Here is a 22,083-nt window from a genome sequence, read left to right as displayed (position 1 = left end):
ACTGTTTTCCTCTGCCCGACGGTGGTTGTGCAGCTGTATGTGCTAACATGGGAAGGGCAGCAGGAAGGTAAGGAAGTGAGGCGTCGTGTCCATGACGAGCTAAAAAAAAGAGCCCGCTCTAGCCGTGACAAATCATCCTTTATGGGACAAACATCGGAGCGCTACCTCTCGCGGGACGCTGAGATGCTCTCGGGATCAATGTTTAGCAGAGCTGAGGTCCAAGGTAACCCATACCTGGTGATCATCTTCCAACCGTGCAGAATCAGCCCAGCCAGGCTCCTACGCTGCCAGTCTCCTCCATCCAGCCCAGCTCTGGCGCTGCCGCCCACGCTTATCATGGGCAGGGGGCTTAATTAACAAAGGAAGAGAGAGAGAGAGAGAGGAGAACATGGTGGTTCGGGGAACATTCAGCGGAAGGGCTTTGCCACAGGGATAACAGTACTTGATAATACTCGGAGAAGCCGGCCACCATTGCAGCCATAACCACGTTCTCAAAAGCATGCATTAGGTTTTTTTGGACACTTCGTGTCAGTTCAATTTACCGTCCTCTTAACGATCTTCACTTTTAATCATGCATACGCTCACTCTCTGAGTCCCTTCATTTAGAGGTAAATGTGTCATCAGTCTTTAGGGGTACTGTAATGCAGACCGCAATACACAGAAATGTAATGCTCATTTTATCGTGGAACTCAACCATTAGAATGAAAAAAACGTACCCAGAGAGGTAGTTGATTGGCTTAAGCAGATTTTTAGGCTGGGATTACTGCTCTTCGGTTGGTTGAAGATCTATAGGGAAGGAATCCATTAAATGAAAAAACGGTTAACCATGGGATTGATGTCCAGCAGACCAACGGTAACCTTATGAGCCATTAACAGGGGATGCCCTCGTGTGTGTGTGTTATATAGAGACTGTTTTATAATGTAAGCCACTTAATCATGCTGCAATTGTTATTAGATTACATTTAGTTGCAAATTAATGTTACGTGCAGTTCTATTTCTCGTTCTAGATTTAAAAGTATGCTGTGCTTGTTACCCGGTGATTCCGATTGGTTGGTTGTGTTCCGACAGCGAATCCCAATTCAGTCATTTCCCTTCAACACCATGCACTGGGGCATGTATAGTGTGTGCTGCAGTCCTCTGTGGACACTGCGGCTTGTGTCTAGTGATCAGCAAACTAGCAAATAAAGGCCCCATGAGTGAATACAACATCCAGGCAACGTTTGTCAAGTCTTCAACTCCACCGACAGCAAAAAGCGAGAATGTGCATCAATTATTCATTTATGATTATTCTTCACATCAGTGTATCCAATCAGAAGTTATGAATCTATGTTTTCCATTGATATGCATGGGGACATAGTAATAATATGTAATGGATGTTCAATTTTCAGAGGTTAATGGTATATTGTAGCCCATATTGAATACGTTTGAAAATCACAAACGCAGTATCTCAGACGTTATTGAGAGGTTTCAAAAGACCAGAGGCTGCTGCAGATTATCTTTTTGAAATTGTCAAAGGTGGGCAAAAATGAATTTTAATGAAAATCTATTTAATAAAGTGATGTAAATGAATTAAAATAAATCTGTGCTCAACTTTATGAGCTGTCCCTCTCAGAAGCTCATCAAGCCCACTGCCACTCCCTCTTTTGGCCAATTGGCATGAAAAGTTAATCAGTTATTAGTTTGCGCTTAATTGGCCAACAACCAGCCTACCCACCAGTTTAGGGCAAATCCATGCTGATCTTATGCAGATATCCATGACGGCCACAAGGAGAGACTCACCGACATTAACACAGTAACACTTGGTGGAGGTAATAATATCCTCATTTCATTGTCAGACACTAATAAAGTTATTTCAGTATTTTGAATTAAAAAATAATATTGCCAAATCTGTCTAAAAAATTAAACTAAAGTTTGGTTCACTTGTGTCAGATATGATTAAGTGATTAAAATATGCATAATTGAAATAATGCCAATCTCCGATTAATCTTAGCTCCCATCTTACTATTTAGTCATTTTGGGAGACGCTCATTTCTAATGCGACTAACAGATAAAGCAACAGGTCAGGGTTGGACACCTTGTTGAAGGATCTTAAAAAAACATCACCCTAATGGCCCGTCAATCTATGCACACCTGCGTCCCAATATATCCCTCTTTCAGCTATAATAGCCTCTCAAAATTGCCATTAAGGAACACATTAGGGAAATTGAGCGTTGCTAATAAAAGTGACACCTGCCTGTCAGGGGGGAAATGAGACTTGTGTGCAGAAGTCCTCTTCCCGGGTTGATGAGCAAGGTGAGCCGTCCATCTCATGGTGATGGAGTGTTGGCGCGTGTGAATGCACCTTCCTTCTCGACGAGTGAGAATGTTTGTTTGGTGCCTGCATTCCAGCGAACCAGTGAGTGCTCTCGCCCAAGTCCCGGGCAACGTGTGGGCGTGTGAATGCTGACCCATCTGTCTTCAGAAGCTGGTGTGTTAATGAGACTGTGGGAATGTGTATGTGTGTACAAGGTTGTGTGTGTGTGTGTGTGTGTCTGTGGGGGTGTATAAAGCCTCTGCTGGAGCCGCCAGTGTGTCTTCAACACATGTTATTTAGCCTCAACCTCTGGATTGTTAGACTTGCAATGAATCAAGCAGCTGGAAACCAAAGACACACTTTCACCACACAAAGTTCTCTTTGTCTGTGTATCGATTCTCTTTCGGTATCTTTCACTCTTTTCTCCTTGTTCCTTCTGTGTCTGTACGCAATGGCCTCATGCAGGCGCATACACGTGGGCATTGTTTTCCACGTTGATTTCTGCATGCATCTCATTCTCTTTGACCCTCAAACGCTCCCCTCTCTGTATCGGGTTCCCGGTGGCCAGACCGGGATCTAAGATCTGTTTCCACCACCTATGCAGAAACCATAGGTTTGATACACAAATAAAGGATTTAATACTCATTATCACTTCAAGGCATTTTTGTAATGGCAGAGGAGAGAGGGAGAGGGCTAGAGAGACACTCTGTGTGTGGGGTCCTGGACCTGCTTCCAGCTGACCCTGGTGGTCTCCAGGATGACCCAGATACTGGACTGTGTGTTTGTGTCAGGGTGTGTGTCGGCACAAGCAAAATGCCTCATTTGTAGGGTTCTCAAGTTCTGGTTGGTTGAGCGATTGGTTGGTCGATATGCACTTTTTTGACCAATTCTTATTGGTCAGACGATCGCTGGTGCTACTTATATAAGGAGAAAGAAATTCTTAATCCATTATTTCTGGGACTGGAGGGACATATGCAGACTGATGTATTTAAATTTTCAGCGATGGGCTATATTGTTAGAAATAACATAAAGAAAGGAGGTCAAAACACCCCTGTTTTGACAACTTTGAATCACTCAAGGCAGGATTCTAGTCGACACTTAATCAACATTTACTCTGCTCAAAACTAATGGCACAAGGGCAAAGACAAACAAGTATGTAGGCATATCATCTAAACACGCTTTACTTTGAAGCTCTGCTTTAACCAAGTCGGACTCGGACCATGAGTGGATCTGAAACCCATTGACTTCCTCCAACGCATTGACTTCCTCCAACTCATGGGATATTTAAAGGGGACCTATTATGCTTTTTCGACTTTTCTCATGTTTAACCATACTAAAGTGTCAAATAATGACGTACATGCATTTCGACGTATTCCCTGCTGACAGTCTGAGGTGGCTGCCGCGGCCCCATATGCCTGGGCAAATCTGCCCGCGCGCACGCTTCAAGGAAGGTAACCAATCACAACGGAGTTGGGTTGGCAGGAGGGGGGCGAGGGGGCGGAGAAGGACGAAACCAAGCGTTGACAGAGAATTCTGAAAGCGCCCAGATGAGAGGAAGAGTTTCCCGAAAATCTACATCGTTCTTTGTGTATGGTTAAACATGACTCAATCATTATAACAACGTTTATAGGTCATAAAAGTCGAAAAAGCATAATAGGTCCCCTTTAAGGAGCAACTTGCAAACTTCTTTATTACATTTTCCCCATCGACCAATCGATTGGTGGTAGAGTTGGTTTATTTCCGTCTACCGAGATGTTCTTTGGTTGACTACAGCCCTAATTATCTCAGTCTCACTGAAGTAGACAATGCTATTGTGGAGCTGACACTGTTCATACGTTTGAGATGTTTGAATTTCTTTTATATTTGGATCAAAAAGTTAAAACAAGGATCAAAAAGTTTTGGGCCATTCTTGATACTTGGCAAGCTACAAAGACTATTTTCAGCAAATTGTGTGCTAAGACGGATGCATTAACTATGCCTTTCACATTTTCTCTGCCATTTGCGACCATGGTGACCTTCAAGTCAGTCATTAAGGGGTAAGGATGTCGAGTTAGAACAAAACGAGACAAGAACAAGTGTGGATTATATGTTAGCCACTATCCGGCTGCTCTCACGACAAGGTCATAATCATTATCATAATAATTGGCAGTTGGACAATACCAAATGTCAGTTTTGAGTACTTCTAATGGCTGTCTTCCAAACCTGTGTTGAAAAGGAAAGCTTTTTTTTGGTTGTGTGTTTGGGCGTGCAACAAGACAGAGTACAAAGAGAAGAATATGGCTCGCTATTCCTTTTTGATAGCAGCTACTCATAATCAATTTCTCAGAAGGTGATCCTGAAAGCTTGTATGAACGGTTTACGTAAGGAAAAACCCTACATTCTAGATTTTGATCTTCTGAACCGATTAAAGCCTCCCTCTTACAGACTTAGTTTTTTCTCCAGTCCGTATGCATTTGTCCATTCTACTCATCTTTTTACCATTTTATAAATTTTTCCTAATTGTATATTCTCTCTCACGTTCACATTTCTGTCTCTTGCTCTCTCGCTCTCTTGCTCGCCCTCATCCCTCTCTTTCTCTCTCTCCGTCTCTCTAAATCCCCCTTTCTCTCCCCCTTACCGCCTTTTATCTCGTGCGATGATCTATCGGCGTGCGTTTTTCGCTGTTTGGCACTTCTGGCGGCAACTTAAAGCTATCAAAGAAGAAGTGGTTTTGATGTTGGGGGGGGGGGCGAGCGAGGGATAAATGCCCAGGATGGCCTTGCTCAGCAGCTTCAACGCTTGTTTAGATTCTGTTTGCCCCTCTCGACCCACCGCTGGGCGAACGGCAGCGAGCGCCGTTCTTTTGATGACTTAACAGAGGAGAAAGGAGCGGAGGGAGGGAAGGAAGGGCGGCGGGGAGGGGGGGGATGGAGAAACACAACAACTGCCCACAAACAAATAAATAACAGGGCTGCCTTCCTGGGAGAAGGCTTGGAGCTCATGGTCCTGGGTGGCAGGCCCCGGGGGGGGGGGGGGGGGGGTGCAGCAGTGAGGAAGAGGGAGTGGGGGGGGGGGGGGTTGGGAGGGAGGTGGATGTCAGACTTTTTTCCTCTGGTTGCCTTCAGAAGTCTGCAGCTAATGAGTGCCTGTGGCGTTCAGTTTGGCTCCCCCTGGATCGAGGAGGAAGTTTGGGGGAGGGGGGGGGAGCAGGGTGTAGGGGTGCCCTAGCTAGAACATTTAGATTAGCATTAACATAGTCAGATTCAAACCTTTCTACTTTGGTACCCTTTTTGGACGCTAATCTAGTCTCAAAGGGAGCAGGGAAATGTATTAACACGATTAATGGCCTCTTGGAAGTAAAGACAAAAAAAATGTGCCAAACGCTGTCTTCTTAAAGGTGCCCATGTGACTAGGCTGTTCCTTTGATTCGGTCGCTTGTTACGCCGTCGCCTTTCATTCCCCCACTTCTAAACCCCCCCCCCCCCCCCCCCTTCTGTCCCGGCTGCTCAGTGTATCGGGGTCTGCCTGACCCTCTTCCTCAGGTATGTCATGAGGTATTTCAGCAATTATGTGTTTATTTTTGTGTATTGATGCTGGAAATTATTATCTGTTGCATATGCACAAGAGGATTATTTGGTCTTGTATTTAAATTGGAACATGACTTGAAGGCATTTTGTGACTGAAACTATAACTTGGGTTATGGCTTGATGTTTGCATGGCCACATTCATTCGGACAAGGTTATTATTGTTTTTAGAATGTGTTTCTGTCTCGGACAATAACATCAAAGCTGATTTGAGTCTAGCAATTTGGAATGTCTGAGCCTGGTTTGATTAGATTTGGAGCGTTGGCTGCAAATATCCACAGCCAGTCATGAGAAACAGTGTGGGTTTCAGACACCTGCCCCTCTCCCTTTCACACATGCAACACAGAATTCCTTGGGGGTATAATTGTGGCAAAAACGAAATACATTTTTACATGGAATACAAAGTCTGTTCACTGGCTGTCCAAGCCAATGAAGAACATGATCGGCGAAAACAAAAGTGAAGCAAAATAAAGTGAGACGCTTGTTCATCTAGATTTGTGCTTTTCCTCAAACTTGAAATTGCATCCTTAAAGCTAGTGTTGGCAATTTTTTTTTACCAATATGTTTCAATTCTATATACCGCGACAGCTATAAAAAAACTAAATAAAAACTGGTTGCTGTCACAGGCCTCTAATAGTGTGGCTAGGCAGGGTGCTGAGGCTTGGGATGGTGGAGTGACCTGAAGGGACGGGTGGTATTCTTTTGGTTGGATACTTTCATGGATACATCGTGCTGACTCTGGCTGGTTTCTAAAAATAGCTTGAAAGAGCCTTCCTGTGAAACAGGTTCTCAGTCAAAGGTTTAGCTGAGGTTTAAATCGGTAGGCTTCGTATTTGATACGCATTGACTTTAATTTTCAGGTGGTGTTTTCCTGACGAGATATTTTTTGCATGCACACACCGATGAGGCTTGTGATGGCTCATTTCTCGCCCAAATCGTTCACACGATCATCCCCCCAAGCACTCCGGCACTCCCCCTCTCTATTTTAATATAGCAAGAGATTAGTGCAGGTACAGTAACCCTGTCAATATCACCTGCAAAAACCAACATCCTCTTCATCCCCGCTTGTTTTTCATCTGGGGATTTTACTTTGTTGTTCATCGACCAATAGGTTGAGAGAAAGGCAAGCAGGACCTCCTTGCACGCTCACTCACTCCTCCACTCCTCCACTCACTTACTCCTCCACTCACCCATTCACTCCCTCCTCCACTCACACACTCACTCCTCCACTCACTCACTCCTCCACTCACTCACTCCTCCACTCCCTCACTCCTCCACTCACCCACTCCTCCACTCACTCACTCCTCCACTCCCTCACTCCTCCACTCACACACTCACTCCTCCACTCACTCACTCCTCCACTCACTCACTCCTCCACTCCCTCACTCCTCCACTCACTCACTCCTCCACTCACTCACTCCTCCACTCCCCACTCCTCCACTCACTCACTCCTCCACTCCCCACTCCTCCACTCACTCACTCCTCCTCTCACTCACTCCTCCTCTCACTCCTCCACTCCCTCACTCCTCCACTCACTCACTCCTCCACTCACTCACTCCTCCACTCCCTCACTCCTCCACTCACTCACTCCTCCACTCCCTCACTCCTCCACTCCCTCACTCCTCCACTCACACACTCACTCCTCCACTCACCCACTCCTCCACCCACTCACTCCTCCACTCCCTCACTCCTCCACTCACACACTCACTCCTCCACTCACTCACTCCTCCACCCACTCCCTCCTCCACTCACACACTCACTCCTCCACTCACTCACTCCTCCACTCACTCACTCCTCCACTCCCTCACTCCTCCACTCCCTCACTCCTCCACTCACTCACTCCTCCACTCCCTCACTCCTCCACTCCCTCACTCCTCCACTCACACACTCACTCCTCCACTCACCCACTCCTCCACCCACTCACTCCTCCACTCACTCACTCCTCCACTCACACACTCACTCCTCCACTCACTCACTCCTCCACCCACTCCCTCCTCCACTCACACACTCCCTCCTCCACTCACACACTCACTCCTCCACTCACTCACTCCTCCACTCCCTCACTCCTCCACTCCCTCACTCCTCCACTCACTCACTCCTCCACTCACTCACTCCTCCACTCCCTCACTCCTCCACTCACTCACTCCTCCACTCACTCACTCCTCCACTCCCCACTCCTCCACTCACTCACTCCTCCACTCCCCACTCCTCCACTCACTCACTCCTCCTCTCACCCACTCCCTCCTCCACTCACACACTCACTCCTCCACTCACTCACTCCTCCACTCCCCACTCCTCCACTCACTCACTCCTCCACTCCCCACTCCTCCACTCACTCACTCCTCCTCTCACCCACTCCCTCCTCCACTCACACACTCACTCCTCCACTCACTCACTCCTCCACTCACTCACTCCTCCACTCACTCACTCCTCCACTCACTCACTCCTCCACTCACTCACTCACTCCTCCACTCACCCACTCACCCACTCCTCCACTCACCCACTCCCTCCTCCACTCACTTACTCACTCAGGTCAATGTTATCTTAATGGAGGTCCTCCTCTCCACTTAGGTCTGCGACCCCTCTGAGCTTGTGTTGTTCACCTCACCCTGACTCCATTCAGCGGACGCCACAGTGTAACCTGCTGGCATTAATGCCGCTGTAATTCTGAAGCATAGAGGTGATTGCATTTTTTTCCCCACTTGAAGTAATGCTATGTTCGCTCTCTCTGGCACGAGCCTACTCACTCTATCTATGAGTGTTTCTTTGCTTTTTTTTCGTAAGCTCCCATCCTTTTTCTCCAGCGTTGTTCACTGTGAACTCTCTTCCCTCTTCCCTTTTGTTCAGAATCTAACTATTGCTTGGCATTTGGCATCATTTGTTACTATTGTACTAATTTGGTATTTTGTGTCCTGTACCCCTTTGGGTACTGTCAATTCTCTCTCTCGCTGCTGGTTCCTTGGTACTTTGTTATCCCCTTTGAAAATGTATTCATATACATGTATAGGCCTCTATGTATAAAAATAGTTTTCCCATTTCTCTCCCTCTCCTCGCAGAAGTCATCAGAGGTGTCACCTCCCACCACCGTCTCTCAGAGCACTGACAAGAACAGACAGGAGGTGAGTGTGCTGCCCTCTTGCCAGCGTTCTCAGCAGCCCATGAACAGCCAGGCTGCCGCCGCCACCTGCCCGGTCAGGCCGTGGTCTGGTGTAGCCTCGCCACCAAAGGGCATCTGTAGTCTGAATTTGTTCTTAATTCAGGGTCATTAGCGGGGTACAGTTCCCAGTTCAATAGTGTGTGTGTGTGTGTGTGTGTGTGTGTGTGCCACCTGACCCAGCTGAATCTGTAATTTAAAAGTCCATTGACAACTAATTGCAGATTACTGTATCCACCGGACAGAAAAACATGAATATATCTAGTCATTGGCGGACCGATGGTTATGTGCTTGGTGTTTATTTTTTTCCCCTTTCATTCGTCTAATACCACCTCAAACCAATGCCCGTTATCAAAGTTCCCCAAGTTCAATGGGTTCCGGTGCAGGCAGCACGGTATTCAGTGCACATTCTGTCCCGGAGAAAATTGCAGTGTTTTTGAAGTGTTGACACAAAAGGAGTCCTTTTATTTACCATAATCACTACCTTGTGGGCATTAGCTTCCATGCTGGGGATTTTTCTTCCTTCCTTCAGCGTTGACAGCAGTCATTAGCTAAAGCCTGCACCGATACAGCACGTGCAGCGCGGGCTCTTATGCTGTATGAATTGACTCGCGTTAACACCGCTACTCGGTAATAATCCGTACACACGTCTTGTTGTTCTCCCTTCCAAACACATTTACTCATAGCCTCGTACAGCGTATCAGCCATCCATTATGTCACTGTGAGTGTGTGTGTGTTTGTGTGTGGGTGTGCGCGCTGTTACACTGGTGACAGGACGGCTAATAGCAAAGACAAAGAACAAGCAGACGTACACTTGTTTATTCAGACACGTTGGTTTGGGGTTTGGAGCTGATGGTCTGGTGTGTTTGTTTGTGTGTCACTGAACACTTGTGTTTATCAGATACCTTGGCTAACCATTGTTATCAAAACGTGTGTGTGTGTGTGTGTGTGTGTGTGTGTGTGTGTGTGTGTGTGTGTGTGTGTGTGTGTGTGTGTGTGTGTGTGTGTGTGTGTGTGTGTGTGTGTGTGTGTGTGTGTGTGTGTGGGCTCAATAGAGGGAGCAGAAGAGGAGGGAGGAGAAGAGGCGGGATAAGGACTGTGATAGAGCCGAAAGGCCCAACGGCTCAAAGGTACAAACAGCAGAGTCTGGTCCCGGACTTGTTGTGAGAAACACACCACCGTCTTCCTACTGCTTTTCTTCAGCGTTTATCAAGTGCAAATTCAGTCAATTCAAATAGTTTGTTTAATTATGATCATAATCTCGAGTATCGCTGTGGGCTCTCATCATTTATAAGGCATAATTTGCCTATATACTTCCTACTGAGACCGATCTGCATTTTTCCTCAATGTATTTATTTGTAATCAGCTGTAGTGTTACAGAGTGATGGATCCAACCACGGTGTCAACACAAACGCTGATTCGTCAGACCAAAGAGCCGAGGCTTTTTATAGAGAATGTTAATGTAATCAAGTACACCTCATTGATACCATCTGGCTGGGACAGAATAATCCTTATTAGCATCAACCTTTTGTGTGTGTTTGTTTATATAACACAGCATATGAGAAGGCAATTTCAGACATTAGAATATACTTGTCTATCGACACATCAAGTTTTGTGTTTTAAAGGAACAGAATATAATTTAGAATTTTTGTTAATTGGTTTTAATATTTTTTTCAAATGAATAGAATAAGTGTACTATTTAGGCTTGAGTTGGCTTTAAACGCCTCCAACCCATCCTGTGGCTTGTGGAAGAGGCAGAGTCTGTTCTGTGGTGAACAGAGTAGGAGGTGTAAGAGGAGAATTGATGGCGGGTATTAGCACAGCGCTGTGACATTTAGCGTGCCTCTTCCCAGGCATTGGGTTGGCGTTGGAAGCATGAGGACAGCTTCAGAAAGGTTCCCTCCTGTGTGGGGGTCCCCTGAGTGGTTACCAGACGGCAAACCACTGAGACGCACACACACACAGGAAACTTTACTGCTTTTTTTTTTAATGCACATCACTAGGCTATTATAAACGGATACCTATGTCATTTGAATTGATGTTGCTTTGAATGTCTATTCAGGTTACTGTGTGTGTGGTGCTTTGAATGTATATTTGGGTTACTGTGTGTGTGTGTGTGTGTGTGTTGCTTTATTTGTATATTAAGGTTATTGTGTGTGTGTGGTGCTTCTAACGTAAATTCAAGTTAGTGTGTGTGGTGTGTGTGTGTGTGTTTTGCTTTGAATGTATATTCAGGTTAGTGTGTGTGTGTGTGTGTGTGTGTGTGCGTACTTCAATGAGCGTGTACTTGAATTACCATAGCGTCTGTTGCTGTGTGAATGCGCAGTGTGAAGGTTATGTGCTGGCTGTGAGTGTTTGAGAAGGAGTCATCATGGGAGCTTTGTGGGTCACGGTTAGTATATTAATATAATCCCGTATCCCATGGAGCACTGGGGAAATTGTGTATTCCTCTCCCGGTGTGAGCACAGAACCTCTGTGGGGAGTGGAAATACCGGCAAAATGATTGCCATCGAGAGAGCTGCATATCCCCCTGATACACTCAACGGGCCACAGTCCTTCATAACTAAAAATATACACTATTCCTCTCCCGGCACCCCCATCCTTTATTCTATGTGTACACTGTCATCATCCCCCCTCCGTCCCCGTGATGGGCTCCTTCCTCACATCGATGCTTCCGCTTCCCCTCGCCTTCATCGCGTGCCTGTTTGTCTTTCGTCGGTCGCCCCTCTCTTATGCTACCCTTTTTCTATTTTTATTGTGATTTAATTATTCTCTCCTCACGTTTCCATGGATTGTCCTATCTCTACCCGCGTTAAAATCTGTCCGCCTGGTGGTTCGTAATCAGCCATAATAGAAATCATTCATCATTGTCTCTCGGTGGCTCCCTGCGCTAAGTCCTGTGTGTACTCTGCTCAATGATATTCATAGGAATGAACAGATACATGTCATTGGCTTGTGGGTTTTTATTTGGGAAGAAGTCGCTGATTGAAATTGAATTCTGCTGGGAATAGTGAGGACTGTGATGTTGACTGTGACAGATGACATTATTATATTGGACTTGTGGAAAGCTCTTGAGGTCCTTTGGCAAGGCGGGTAGTGCTCCCTGTGCTAAAAGTGGCGTGTTCCCTCCCTGCAACGGCTCTTAGCACTATTTACTACTTTCTACTTCAGTTCCCAGGAGGGCTGTGCATTTATTTTGAAGGGTTCACGTAATGGTGTTTTTGGTTGTTGTTGAGTATTTGTGGCTATCTATTAGGACTATTATGGTTGTTTTTATGCTATAAATTCGAGATATGGGCAAGATGCCCCGGTGGCCAGCACTTCAGGTAGAAATATCTGAGGCTTTTAAATCCAAAAACACATCGACATCAATTCGCTCTTTCCGAGGTGTTCTTTTTCTTCTCCTAATTCAGAGCTGGGCCAGGGAGTGCTGTAGCAGCAAAAACAATGGTGGTGGGACATCTGATAGAATAAATCATGTTTCATTATCAGAGAATGGGGTTGTGTCCAAATATTGGCTTGGTTGATTGCTTCACAGAGGGCAGCATAATCTGCTTACAAACTAAACACGTTGCATCTTTTTTGGGCGGCCTTTGTTTTATTATTCAAACTCTGGTCTTTTCATTTCATTCTCATTTCTGTCCATCAGATGGAAATGCAACTGGATGGTTATACAAAGCTATTGATGTGTAATATGTATTCTGTTATCAACTAGGAGTGAAGCTCTGCAGTCACCATGGCCAATCGCCAGGGCCAGAGTCTAGTTAACGTAGTTTTAACAAATGATTAAGTACAAATTAAAAGCCACAACGATACATTGCAGAGATGTAGATGACGCAAATAAAACATGTTTTTATTTGCAGGTTTGAATGAAAGAAATATCCTTTTAGTTCAGTTATAACGGTTATGGTGACCTCAATCCTTGGTCAGGGAAATGGCAGTACTGTTTCAGAGGACACTATTGCATGCACATAAATATGACACATTCAACGCTTGAAATGGTTTGAAAGTGAAATCTCTCATTCATAAGCACTCTTGATTCTGAACAGGATAGGGCCTGACCCTCTCCTCGACCACTCAAAAACACCCACAGACACACGCATATGCACACTGCCCTTTCCAAGCATCCAAATCCACTCTCAGATATTGTTGCCAGCAAGCAAAATTAATACAATTAAATCCATTATTAGCGAGCGAGCATTAGCAATTAGGGCTCAGTATGTGCGAACAAGTATTGTGTGTGTCTGTGTGTGCGTACAAGTGATGCATGTCTGTACGCCTATTTCCGATTTGCTTGTGTACATGTTCAGTGTCTGTGTGTACACTTGTTTACTACGGGCGTGTGTGTAGCGAGCAGACACTTGTTTGGCATGTGCGCACACTGTTGGCGTGTGGGCACGTGTTTTTATTTATGCACACGTGTGGTCTCGAGATCGGTGATTCTTCACGTCCTCTTTCCTTCGCCGTATCTGCAGCATCGACGATGAATGCTGCTGTCAAGGAGAGGTTTGGGGGCGTGCAGGCGTGTGGGTGTGGGAGATAGCTGCTGGTACAGAGGTTGTATGCTGATGTGTTGAAAGCTGTTCAATCTCCGGGAGTGGGCCAGGAAACATGCTGACAGCCATGTTTCGCTGCCGCCTCTCCTCCTTGCCACTTTTTCCCTTTTGCTCTCTGTTGCTCTCACTTGTCGGTCTCGCTCCTCCACGCCGCCCTCTAAACCCCGCTCGCGTTCGTTCCCTCCTGCCGCCTCGCTTGCCGTTTCCGTCCGTCTCTTGTCCATACACCACTACTCTAGTCATGTTAATCATGCTATAGCGTTGATTCTTCTGCTGCTAACATCGTTGCTTTAGGTATTTTAAGCGTATTTTAATGTATTAAGCACTTTGAGTGTGAGAAAAGCGCTATATAAATTGAATCTATTATTATTATTATTATTTAGGCAGCAGCGAAACCGCATCTGAATGTGCACAAAACTGATTGTTTTGACTCTAGGATTGTCGTTTTCATGTGGGATTTGTTGACGCCATGAAGCATAAAGTCTGCTTTACCCATTTGGCTATGGGCTGGGCTAAAAACAGGCCCATGTTTGAATGAAGAATATTTCTTGTTCAATGCCGTTTTCTATTTTTTTTTTTCTGCATTCAAAAATTCAGGTGCAAATCAATTTGGTTGTCAAATCTTTACAAACTTGACTCCACGGTTATACAGAACAGTTACTGGAGTTGAAAAAAATGGAAAGTGCTGATGTGCTCACACATCCCGTTTGCTTTGCTTAAGATGAGCGCTTTAATTTTAATCCTTTACATGCCACCTTTTACCATTAGCAATTTGCTACAGCCACACACACACACACACACACACACACACACACACACACACACACACACACACACACACACACACACACACACACACACACACACACACACACACACACACACACACTCTCTCTCGCATACACACACACACACTCTCGCATACACACACACACACTCTCGCATACACACAATTGTGCGCACCCACACAAATGCAACCATGCACTAGACACACTGGCACCTTTTAGTCCTCTTAAATGATAGAGAGGAAATGAGTGGTAGCTAGACATTTTTCTCCTTTTCCTTGACCCGAAACAGAAGTTCATTTAAGGTCATTATGAATGGCTTTCTTCTGAAGGGAAAGATGCAGTTGCCTGAACATTAGAACGACCAATATTCATAATTATATTCACTTTGAATATGTTGTCAGGCTAGTATTACGGCGCTACTCAAAGAGTGGCATCACGTAGCCCTGACATCTGCTGGCATTTGTTTAATTTTCCGTTAAAGCTGAACTTAAATAGAAGATGATTAAGTTCTGCCTTGAATTCACTTGGCTTTAAAGAGAAATAGGATTGGGTGCAAGGGGAGCAGCAGCATCATCGGCATTCTGATGCATGATACATTTGACTATTTAAAATTGTCTGTTAGGAACTATCAGTTTCCTACCAAAACATGCGTTATTAAATCGGTAGTAAGCATCTTCGGTTTTTTTTATTTGTATCAGAAATCCTAAATGATTGTTAATGCTGGTGGTCATTTCCATCGTGTTTTTCATGTTGACATAACCACTCAAAGGATGTGGTATGAATCGTGTTAAAAGCAGCTTGTCGTTTCATAAATGATATATTAATTGATGCCTGAAGAAAACCTTGCAGAATCCAAATCGCAAAGGGACTGCCATCTCTAATCCCTCTCCGCTCCAGCTCTGCACTTATTACTCATTGTAGCTCCCAGTCCTACAGCAGATAACATTGAGTAAGACTGGAAGCAAGTCAGAGAGATCTAGACAAAGATTGAGTCAAAGGCATTTTCAAGCCAAAGTGTGATGCCTCTGTAATGGATGGTAATAAAAACCACAGAGAACAAAAGTCTCCCCAACCAGCTGTATTTAGATATAGAATCCGGTCGCATAGCTCTGCACCATAAATCATTTGAAGGCTTGAGTATAGGTCCTCATTTATCAAACAGTCTGCTTGGGGGCTGTGTGTGTGTATGTGTGTATGTGTGTAACAATGCATGCATACAACTAGAAGTCTGTCATAGCTGTATATTATATGTAATATATTATACATAATTGATCAACAGGGTGTATTTAATTCCATTGAATGAAGCAAGATGAAAGGATTTAGTGTGCCTCTAATCTGCAACACTAAAACTCTGGGATGGGTTTCCTCTATAGAATGCATATTGGACCCAAGGGGATAATTGTATGGGAGTGTTTATAAACAAAGGATAACCACTGAGCTGAGTGGCCTGCAGTGGTTTTGTAAATATGCTACCAACTGCCAACAGCCTCCCCTTGGCAATGATTCACCCATAAGGTAAACAATATTGTATATTCACTATTTGGCAAAACAATATTATTATCAAAGTTCTGAGTCTATCAAACAAATTGGTAATTGGATATAGGATTATACTAGGTGGTTGTGTGATGGTGGCCTTTTAACATGCAAACATGCTTGGCAGATGTCTGAACATTTGCAAACACTATGTTATCATAATTAAATCTCTAGAGCTCAATTTATATTTGAGCTGAGTTTTCCTTTACTCTTGAACCCAGTGGTACATGTTGAATTGTGTCAATTGAGATCAAGTTATACTGCAAAGCAATTGCTTTGATAACGCCTTCGATATTAAATGTGTCTACAGCAGATGCACTTTAGAGCAATTTACCTTCACAGCAGTGCCTCTGAAATCGTTCACTGCGTGCTGTTTATGTCCCGTGCCAGTCCATTCAATTGCATGCCAAACATTGAACTACATTTTAGTGCCATAAGTGAACCCATCCAGACGCACTGTCAGGTACCTGGGTTCCACGAGAAGTCCCCTTGTGGATTATTAAGGTCATCATGTTTCTTGAACGCATTGTGTATGCCATCAAGATGGACGTTTGCAAATATTCAGGAGCCATAGTTGTGTGTATCCCATTAAAAAAAAACATCCAATTGCAGCAACAAAACCAAAACCATTTGCCTTTTGACTTTGAAATTGTATTGGTGTGATTTGATACGGAATCAGGTTGGATTGAATTTTGTAAACCGCTAAATACCCAGGCAAAAAGTTGAATGCGACAATGATTTTCATTGAAATGTTTTCTCTTGATGTTTCTCTCTCTCATGTGGCTTTTTGAAGATATAAGAATTTGTTGGAATTGTTTTTTAGCAGGGTTTATCAGCTGTCATTTGGCAACTACAGAAAGAAGGCTATGTCCGCAGTTTATACGTCAACATTTCCTCTTGTGCCTTGCCAAATATGAACATAATAAGATGTTCACTACGAGAACAGCGAATATCGTTGACAATTCTTCCAAAGAGAACTAGAAAATATCTGACATTCTGATCTTGTTTTGCATTCCTGGAAAAGTCAAGAGATAAAGGAGCAATTAAGATTCTGTATAGGTCATGGAAGAATGGAGCAACTTGTCTGGAAATGGAGTTTGTCGCATGCAGATTCAGGAAAAATGTATGCCATTATGGGATGTTGTGAAGGGTTGTTTGGAGGATCCATTCAGATTGAAAATTACAATAACCGCAGCCATGTTTGCTCAGGAGCTTGATGTTAAGTAATATAAGTCATGTTCTGTCAAGTGGTATTTAAATATTAGCAATTAATTATTATACTCGTAGCATGTCAAGTGAGAGTTTGCAGATATGTCCAGGTCATTTTAAGCTTCAGTCAATGCTAATCTATCGTGGTTTCAATATTGTTATCAACAAAATCACTTCCCATAACTGATGTTTGTCTCAAATACAAAATGCTGATCCCAGCTGAGCTACACTAGTTCACACAGTTGCAAAGCCAGTGAGAGTGGACAGAGCACTGTTTTTGAATGTCTCCCACCCTACTGTAGAGGGGGGCAATCTTACACACTGTGACTTTAATGTTTAATGAGAATTTTGTTATTTACTTATTAATGCATTTACTTTACTAGCTTAGTGAGTTCAAATTGTGGTTTGTTTGTGTGCGTTCAATATTTTTGCGTTTCACCCCGTCTGCTGCAAGGGTGTCTTTGGTTGCATGAGGTTGTCCTATCTTCAGCTTTTGGTAAATGTGTACAGACATTTATCACCGCTACAGCTGCAAATGCTCCACAGGCCCATTTCTGAGCCTGTGAAATGTTTGGGGCTTAAAACAACAAAGCATACCCTCAACCCCGGGGGGGAAGACATTCGGCAGACTTCCTTGATTGTTATCCTATCCGTATTCCTCCTGCAAACACCTAGCAGGGTGTTGAGTTACAATAAAATGATTGTCACACACTCTCCAGGATGCCTGGCCTGAGATATCTACGGCAATTCGCACCACACCACTTTGGAAGAGGGTCACCGAAACTTTGACACAAGGGCACGGCCTCATCCCTGACCCTCACCTGAGCTCAGCAGCGACTGCTGGTTTATACAGCCGAGTTCTGGCCACCGGCCAAGCTTTACGGCCCTTCTGAGGACACGCGGTCAAACACCGTCGAGGGTAATAAGACCAGGATAGAGGTCCCCAGAATAGAAAATTTGATCAATTGCAGCGACAAAACTGTGCTCCAACTTGTGATTTTATGGCCTCCTTTCGATAATGGGCCACTTTCCTGAGTCGAGAGGTGTGTCCTACTCCACGAGTATGGATCGAGCTCCAGCTGAGAAAGTGACCTTTCTCCAAATTGGTTCAAATGTTATCCTTTTGGCGATGGGTATGGCTGCTTGCCATTCCCATCGCCAACCCTATCAATTATGTAATGACAAACCAACCCTCCATGAAGCAAACAGCCCAACAAGTGCATATCTCACACACAGACGGCACGTGTGCACGTGATGGTGCAGAGAATGACAATAAACCCTGTGTTTGGACGAGCTAAATACTGGCAGAAATGCATACACAGACGGTCACGAGCATGCACGCATGCACAGTTGAATCGTAGAGTAAGTGAACCCCTGTTTCAGCTGTAATTCAAACACTAGGAGAATTAGAATTCAGAGGCCTAGGATACTCTTTCGGTACCGTCGTTTTGTATGAACAGTCTAATGTGCGATGTTGTGTATGAAATGCGTCAAACCCCATGACTGTAGCAAACGTCCATGCTACTACACGCCACGTAGGCGGCCGCCGCCCTCCACTTCTGATTGGTCCTCCAGACCGGGGACACAGGCTGGTGGTGTTAAAAATTAAGTTTATTGCAAATGTTTGATACTGAACATGGCAAGGGTGCTCCACTGCCATGCCGGAGATCTCCAGAGTGTGTGTGGTGATGGCTGGTTTAACGTGTGCACACTGATTACTCGATGTGCAGCCTCACCCAGTCCCAGAGTCCAATCAGACTCCGCCAGGGGAGGCTGCTTTATCCAGCTATCATCCACCCACACTCCCACAATGACGTTATACTATAAATGTCCGAGAAGCTTAACCCTCTCTCGGATATGGACATCAAAATCAACTGCTTGCCACCCAGAGCTCCACAGATCTACAAACATGTCAAACCATGGTGTTATACTAGTGTCCTAAAAGCTTGACCCTCTCTCTGACGTATAAGAGATATTACCACGTTTAAAGTTAGTGAACCCAAACCCAGTGGTAATATGCGTCGTATGATTGTCAACATGGTAATCTATGCCATTTTTTAACTGTTACTGAACGATAACGAAACTAGGGTGAAATCTTATGTTTTTGTCTCCGCCAAAACTCTGTTCCAAACATAAATGGCATTATTTTTGCTGTGTCGATGTGCCTTTTAGTAAACTCTTTGATGTCACTATAATGCACACCGGCAGTGGGGTGTGATTGGATGTGGATGTGTGTGTCAAACTGTTATAGTATTTAAATTAACGATGTGTGGGTACATGCAGATGTCACCACATCTGCATAGCTCAATCTGGGCAGCAGTGGATTGTCAAGAGACGGTTCGGCTTTGCGAACACCTATAGTATAATGCCAGGGTGTTGCGCATTTCATAAACAATACTGCTCTTATTACACTTCCCTCCTCTCCATCTTCGAGTTTATATATTTTGAATCAAAGTGTGAATGCCACCTGAAACCGCTGATTTTCTTGCTTAAAAAAGAAAAAAGAATTTATTCACTTTCCCTTTTAAGGAGCTCCTACTTTGTCTCAGTTTTGCTCATTTTCTCTCTTGCTCTCGCTCTGTTTCAGTCCCTACTTCTGGTGTACTGCACTTTTTGTTGGTGTGGGACATCTATATGCATGCCAGGGTACCATTTAGGGGCTTGGTACTCAACTCCGTTTCCTGTCGACCTTCTCAAACTTCTCTTTCATTCTCTCTTGCGCCTGTAGCCACCAATTAAGCTCTAGCTGGGATGAAAGCTGGAATCAGGTGTGTGTGTGTGTGTGTGTGTGTTACTGCGTGAGTTCATTTTGTGAGCTTCACACAAACTCAGTTTGACGTGTAAATGCGACTCACCAAGGACGGTGTAAAAAGAGGAGAGAGGACAGTGTTTAAAAATATAGGCCATAGTGTAAAAAGAGAGGCTACTTGTTTAAAAGGAGGACGTGTAAATGCGACTCACCAAGGACGGTGTAAAAAGAGGACTGAGGGCAGTGTAAAAAGAGAAGAAATGGTGTAAAAAGAGAAGAGATAGGACACCGAGGTAAATAAGTAGGAGAGAGCGCTAGTATAAAAGGAGAGGAGAGAGGACATTACGGTAAAAAAAAATAGGGAGCCCTAGTGTCAAAAGAGTGTGGTCAGGGAAACGTGTTAAAATAGAGGAAACTAGTTTAAAACAAGAGAACAAAAGGCTAAAAGAGGAGAGAGGAAATTTGTGTATAAAAGAGGAGAGGACTAGTGGAAAGACGGAGGACAATAGTGTATAAAAAAGTGATAATATGTGAGAGGAGAGAGTTTAGCTGACCCGACTGCAAGCAGTGGAACGCATCACCACACATGCCCCTTTCACACCGCCGCAAAATCTGAGCCGGTTCCGGGCCAGTTCGGAGCTAGGGCCAGTGTTTTGGTTTCACACCGCCAAAGAACCGGCTCCGGCCCCTAAAAACCGGTTCAACTCTGGCCCCACTTTTGAGCTGGGCTAGAACTAGAACCGCTTTTACGCCGGGGGCAGGGGGCGGAGTTATCCGTACCTTCATAAACACCATTGAAGTAAACAATGGACGTGAATCCGTGTATGGTTCTTTTTTTTTTTTTCTGATTTTGTTTTAAATCGGAATATTCAAAGAACGAACCATACACGGATTGAATCGAAGACGAAATTGTTGTTGTTGTGTTTGAAACTGATGCGAGGGTTCTTCTGCGCGCCTAACCTGGCGCTTGATCATTGTGTGGTGGTTCAACCTTCAACGCGTCAACGCGCCAACGCAGCTAGATGAGTCCATGTCCATGCAAGTGAACGGAGCGTTCCCTCTTCGTCATAACTATCAAACCAAACATCCTTCACATTCACAGAGCGAACATTATGAAAGTAAAATGCACATTTCTCGCTAAAAATGTTTCCATAAACGCATTTAATGGCGTAAATATGTTACTATTTCCACCCAGAATAGAGAAAGATGTCGGCCGTATGCTTCTGTCCAAGCTCACTAGCGGAGACGTTTGCAGTGACGTCATGACGTTGCTCACGCCGGCTCCATGGCTGGCTCTGGCCGGTGTGAAACCAACTGGTTCTTATTAAGTGGGATAAGGCTGGAACCTGTTTGGAACTGGCCCTAGCACCAGCCCGGAACTGGCTCTTGGTTCTTTTTGGTGTGAAAGCAGCACAGTGGCACATGGGTGCATTCATTCCTTTCAAATTCCTTTCTCCCTCAACCTCCATCAGTCCATCATTTCCGCAGATCTCCCCCTTCATATTCCCCCTCCATCCATCTCTCCCTCACTTCCGAGGACGGAGTGTAAAAGGAAAGGAGATAAGACACTAGGGTAGAGAGGAGAGGAGTCGTATAGAGGAGAGGAGGTAGGACACCGGGTAAGAGAGGAGAAACTAGGGTAGAGGAGGGGAGACATTAGGGTAGAGAGGTGAGGAGAGGAGGCACTAGGGTAGAGAAGTGAGGAGGGGAGACATTAGGTTAGAGAGTTGAGGAGAGGAGACACTTGGGATAGAGAAGAGAGGAGATATTAGGGTAGAGGAGAGAGGAGATATTAGGGTAGAGGAGAGAGGAGATATTAGGGTAGAGTGGGGGGGAGGGACGGTACCAGGGTAGAGAAGAGAATAGGGGAGACACTAGGGTAGGGAAGATAGGAGAGGAGATATTAGGAAAGAGAAGAGAGGAGACACTAGGGTAATGAAGAGAGGAGACATTAGGGTAGAGAGGAGAGAGGACACTAGGATATGGATGAGAGGAGAGAGGACACTTGGGTAGAGAGGAGAGGACTCGGGTGTAAAAACAGAGTGAGGACAGTGAACAAACAGAGGAGACAGGAAATTAGTGTGAAAAGGAGAGGACACTAGGATATGGGGGAGACAGACTGAGGACACGACTGTATAGAGAGAGGACAGAGGGCAATAGGGTATAGAGGAGAGGACCGAGGACACTAGTGTAAAAAGAGGACAGAGGACACTAGTGTCAAAAGAGGACAGAAGAAAC

The 22,083-nt window shown here is 44.8% G+C and overlaps 1 protein-coding gene across 3 annotated transcripts in view; it reads left to right on the top strand.

Moving 5' to 3' along the window:
- smap1 (small ArfGAP 1) overlaps window positions 1-22,083 on the top strand; it is a 72,350-nt gene that overhangs the window by 18,144 nt on the left and 32,123 nt on the right. Inside the window, exons 5-6 of one of the 3 annotated variants that reach the window (XM_060073016.1) lie at window positions 8,913-8,975; window positions 10,066-10,140. In XM_060073016.1, coding sequence (XP_059928999.1) covers window positions 8,913-8,975; window positions 10,066-10,140 — 138 coding nt within the window. The remainder of the gene's footprint in view (window positions 1-8,912; window positions 8,976-10,065; window positions 10,141-22,083) is intronic. The other 2 variants (XM_060073018.1, XM_060073019.1) reach the window with 2 other exon arrangements.

The sequence above is a fragment of the Gadus macrocephalus genome, chromosome 15 (genome assembly GCF_031168955.1).
Source record: "Gadus macrocephalus chromosome 15, ASM3116895v1".
In the NCBI taxonomy this organism is placed as follows: domain Eukaryota; kingdom Metazoa; phylum Chordata; class Actinopteri; order Gadiformes; family Gadidae; genus Gadus; species Gadus macrocephalus.
Note: the sequence above shows the minus strand (reverse complement) of the source record. Positions and strands in the feature narration are given on the sequence as shown.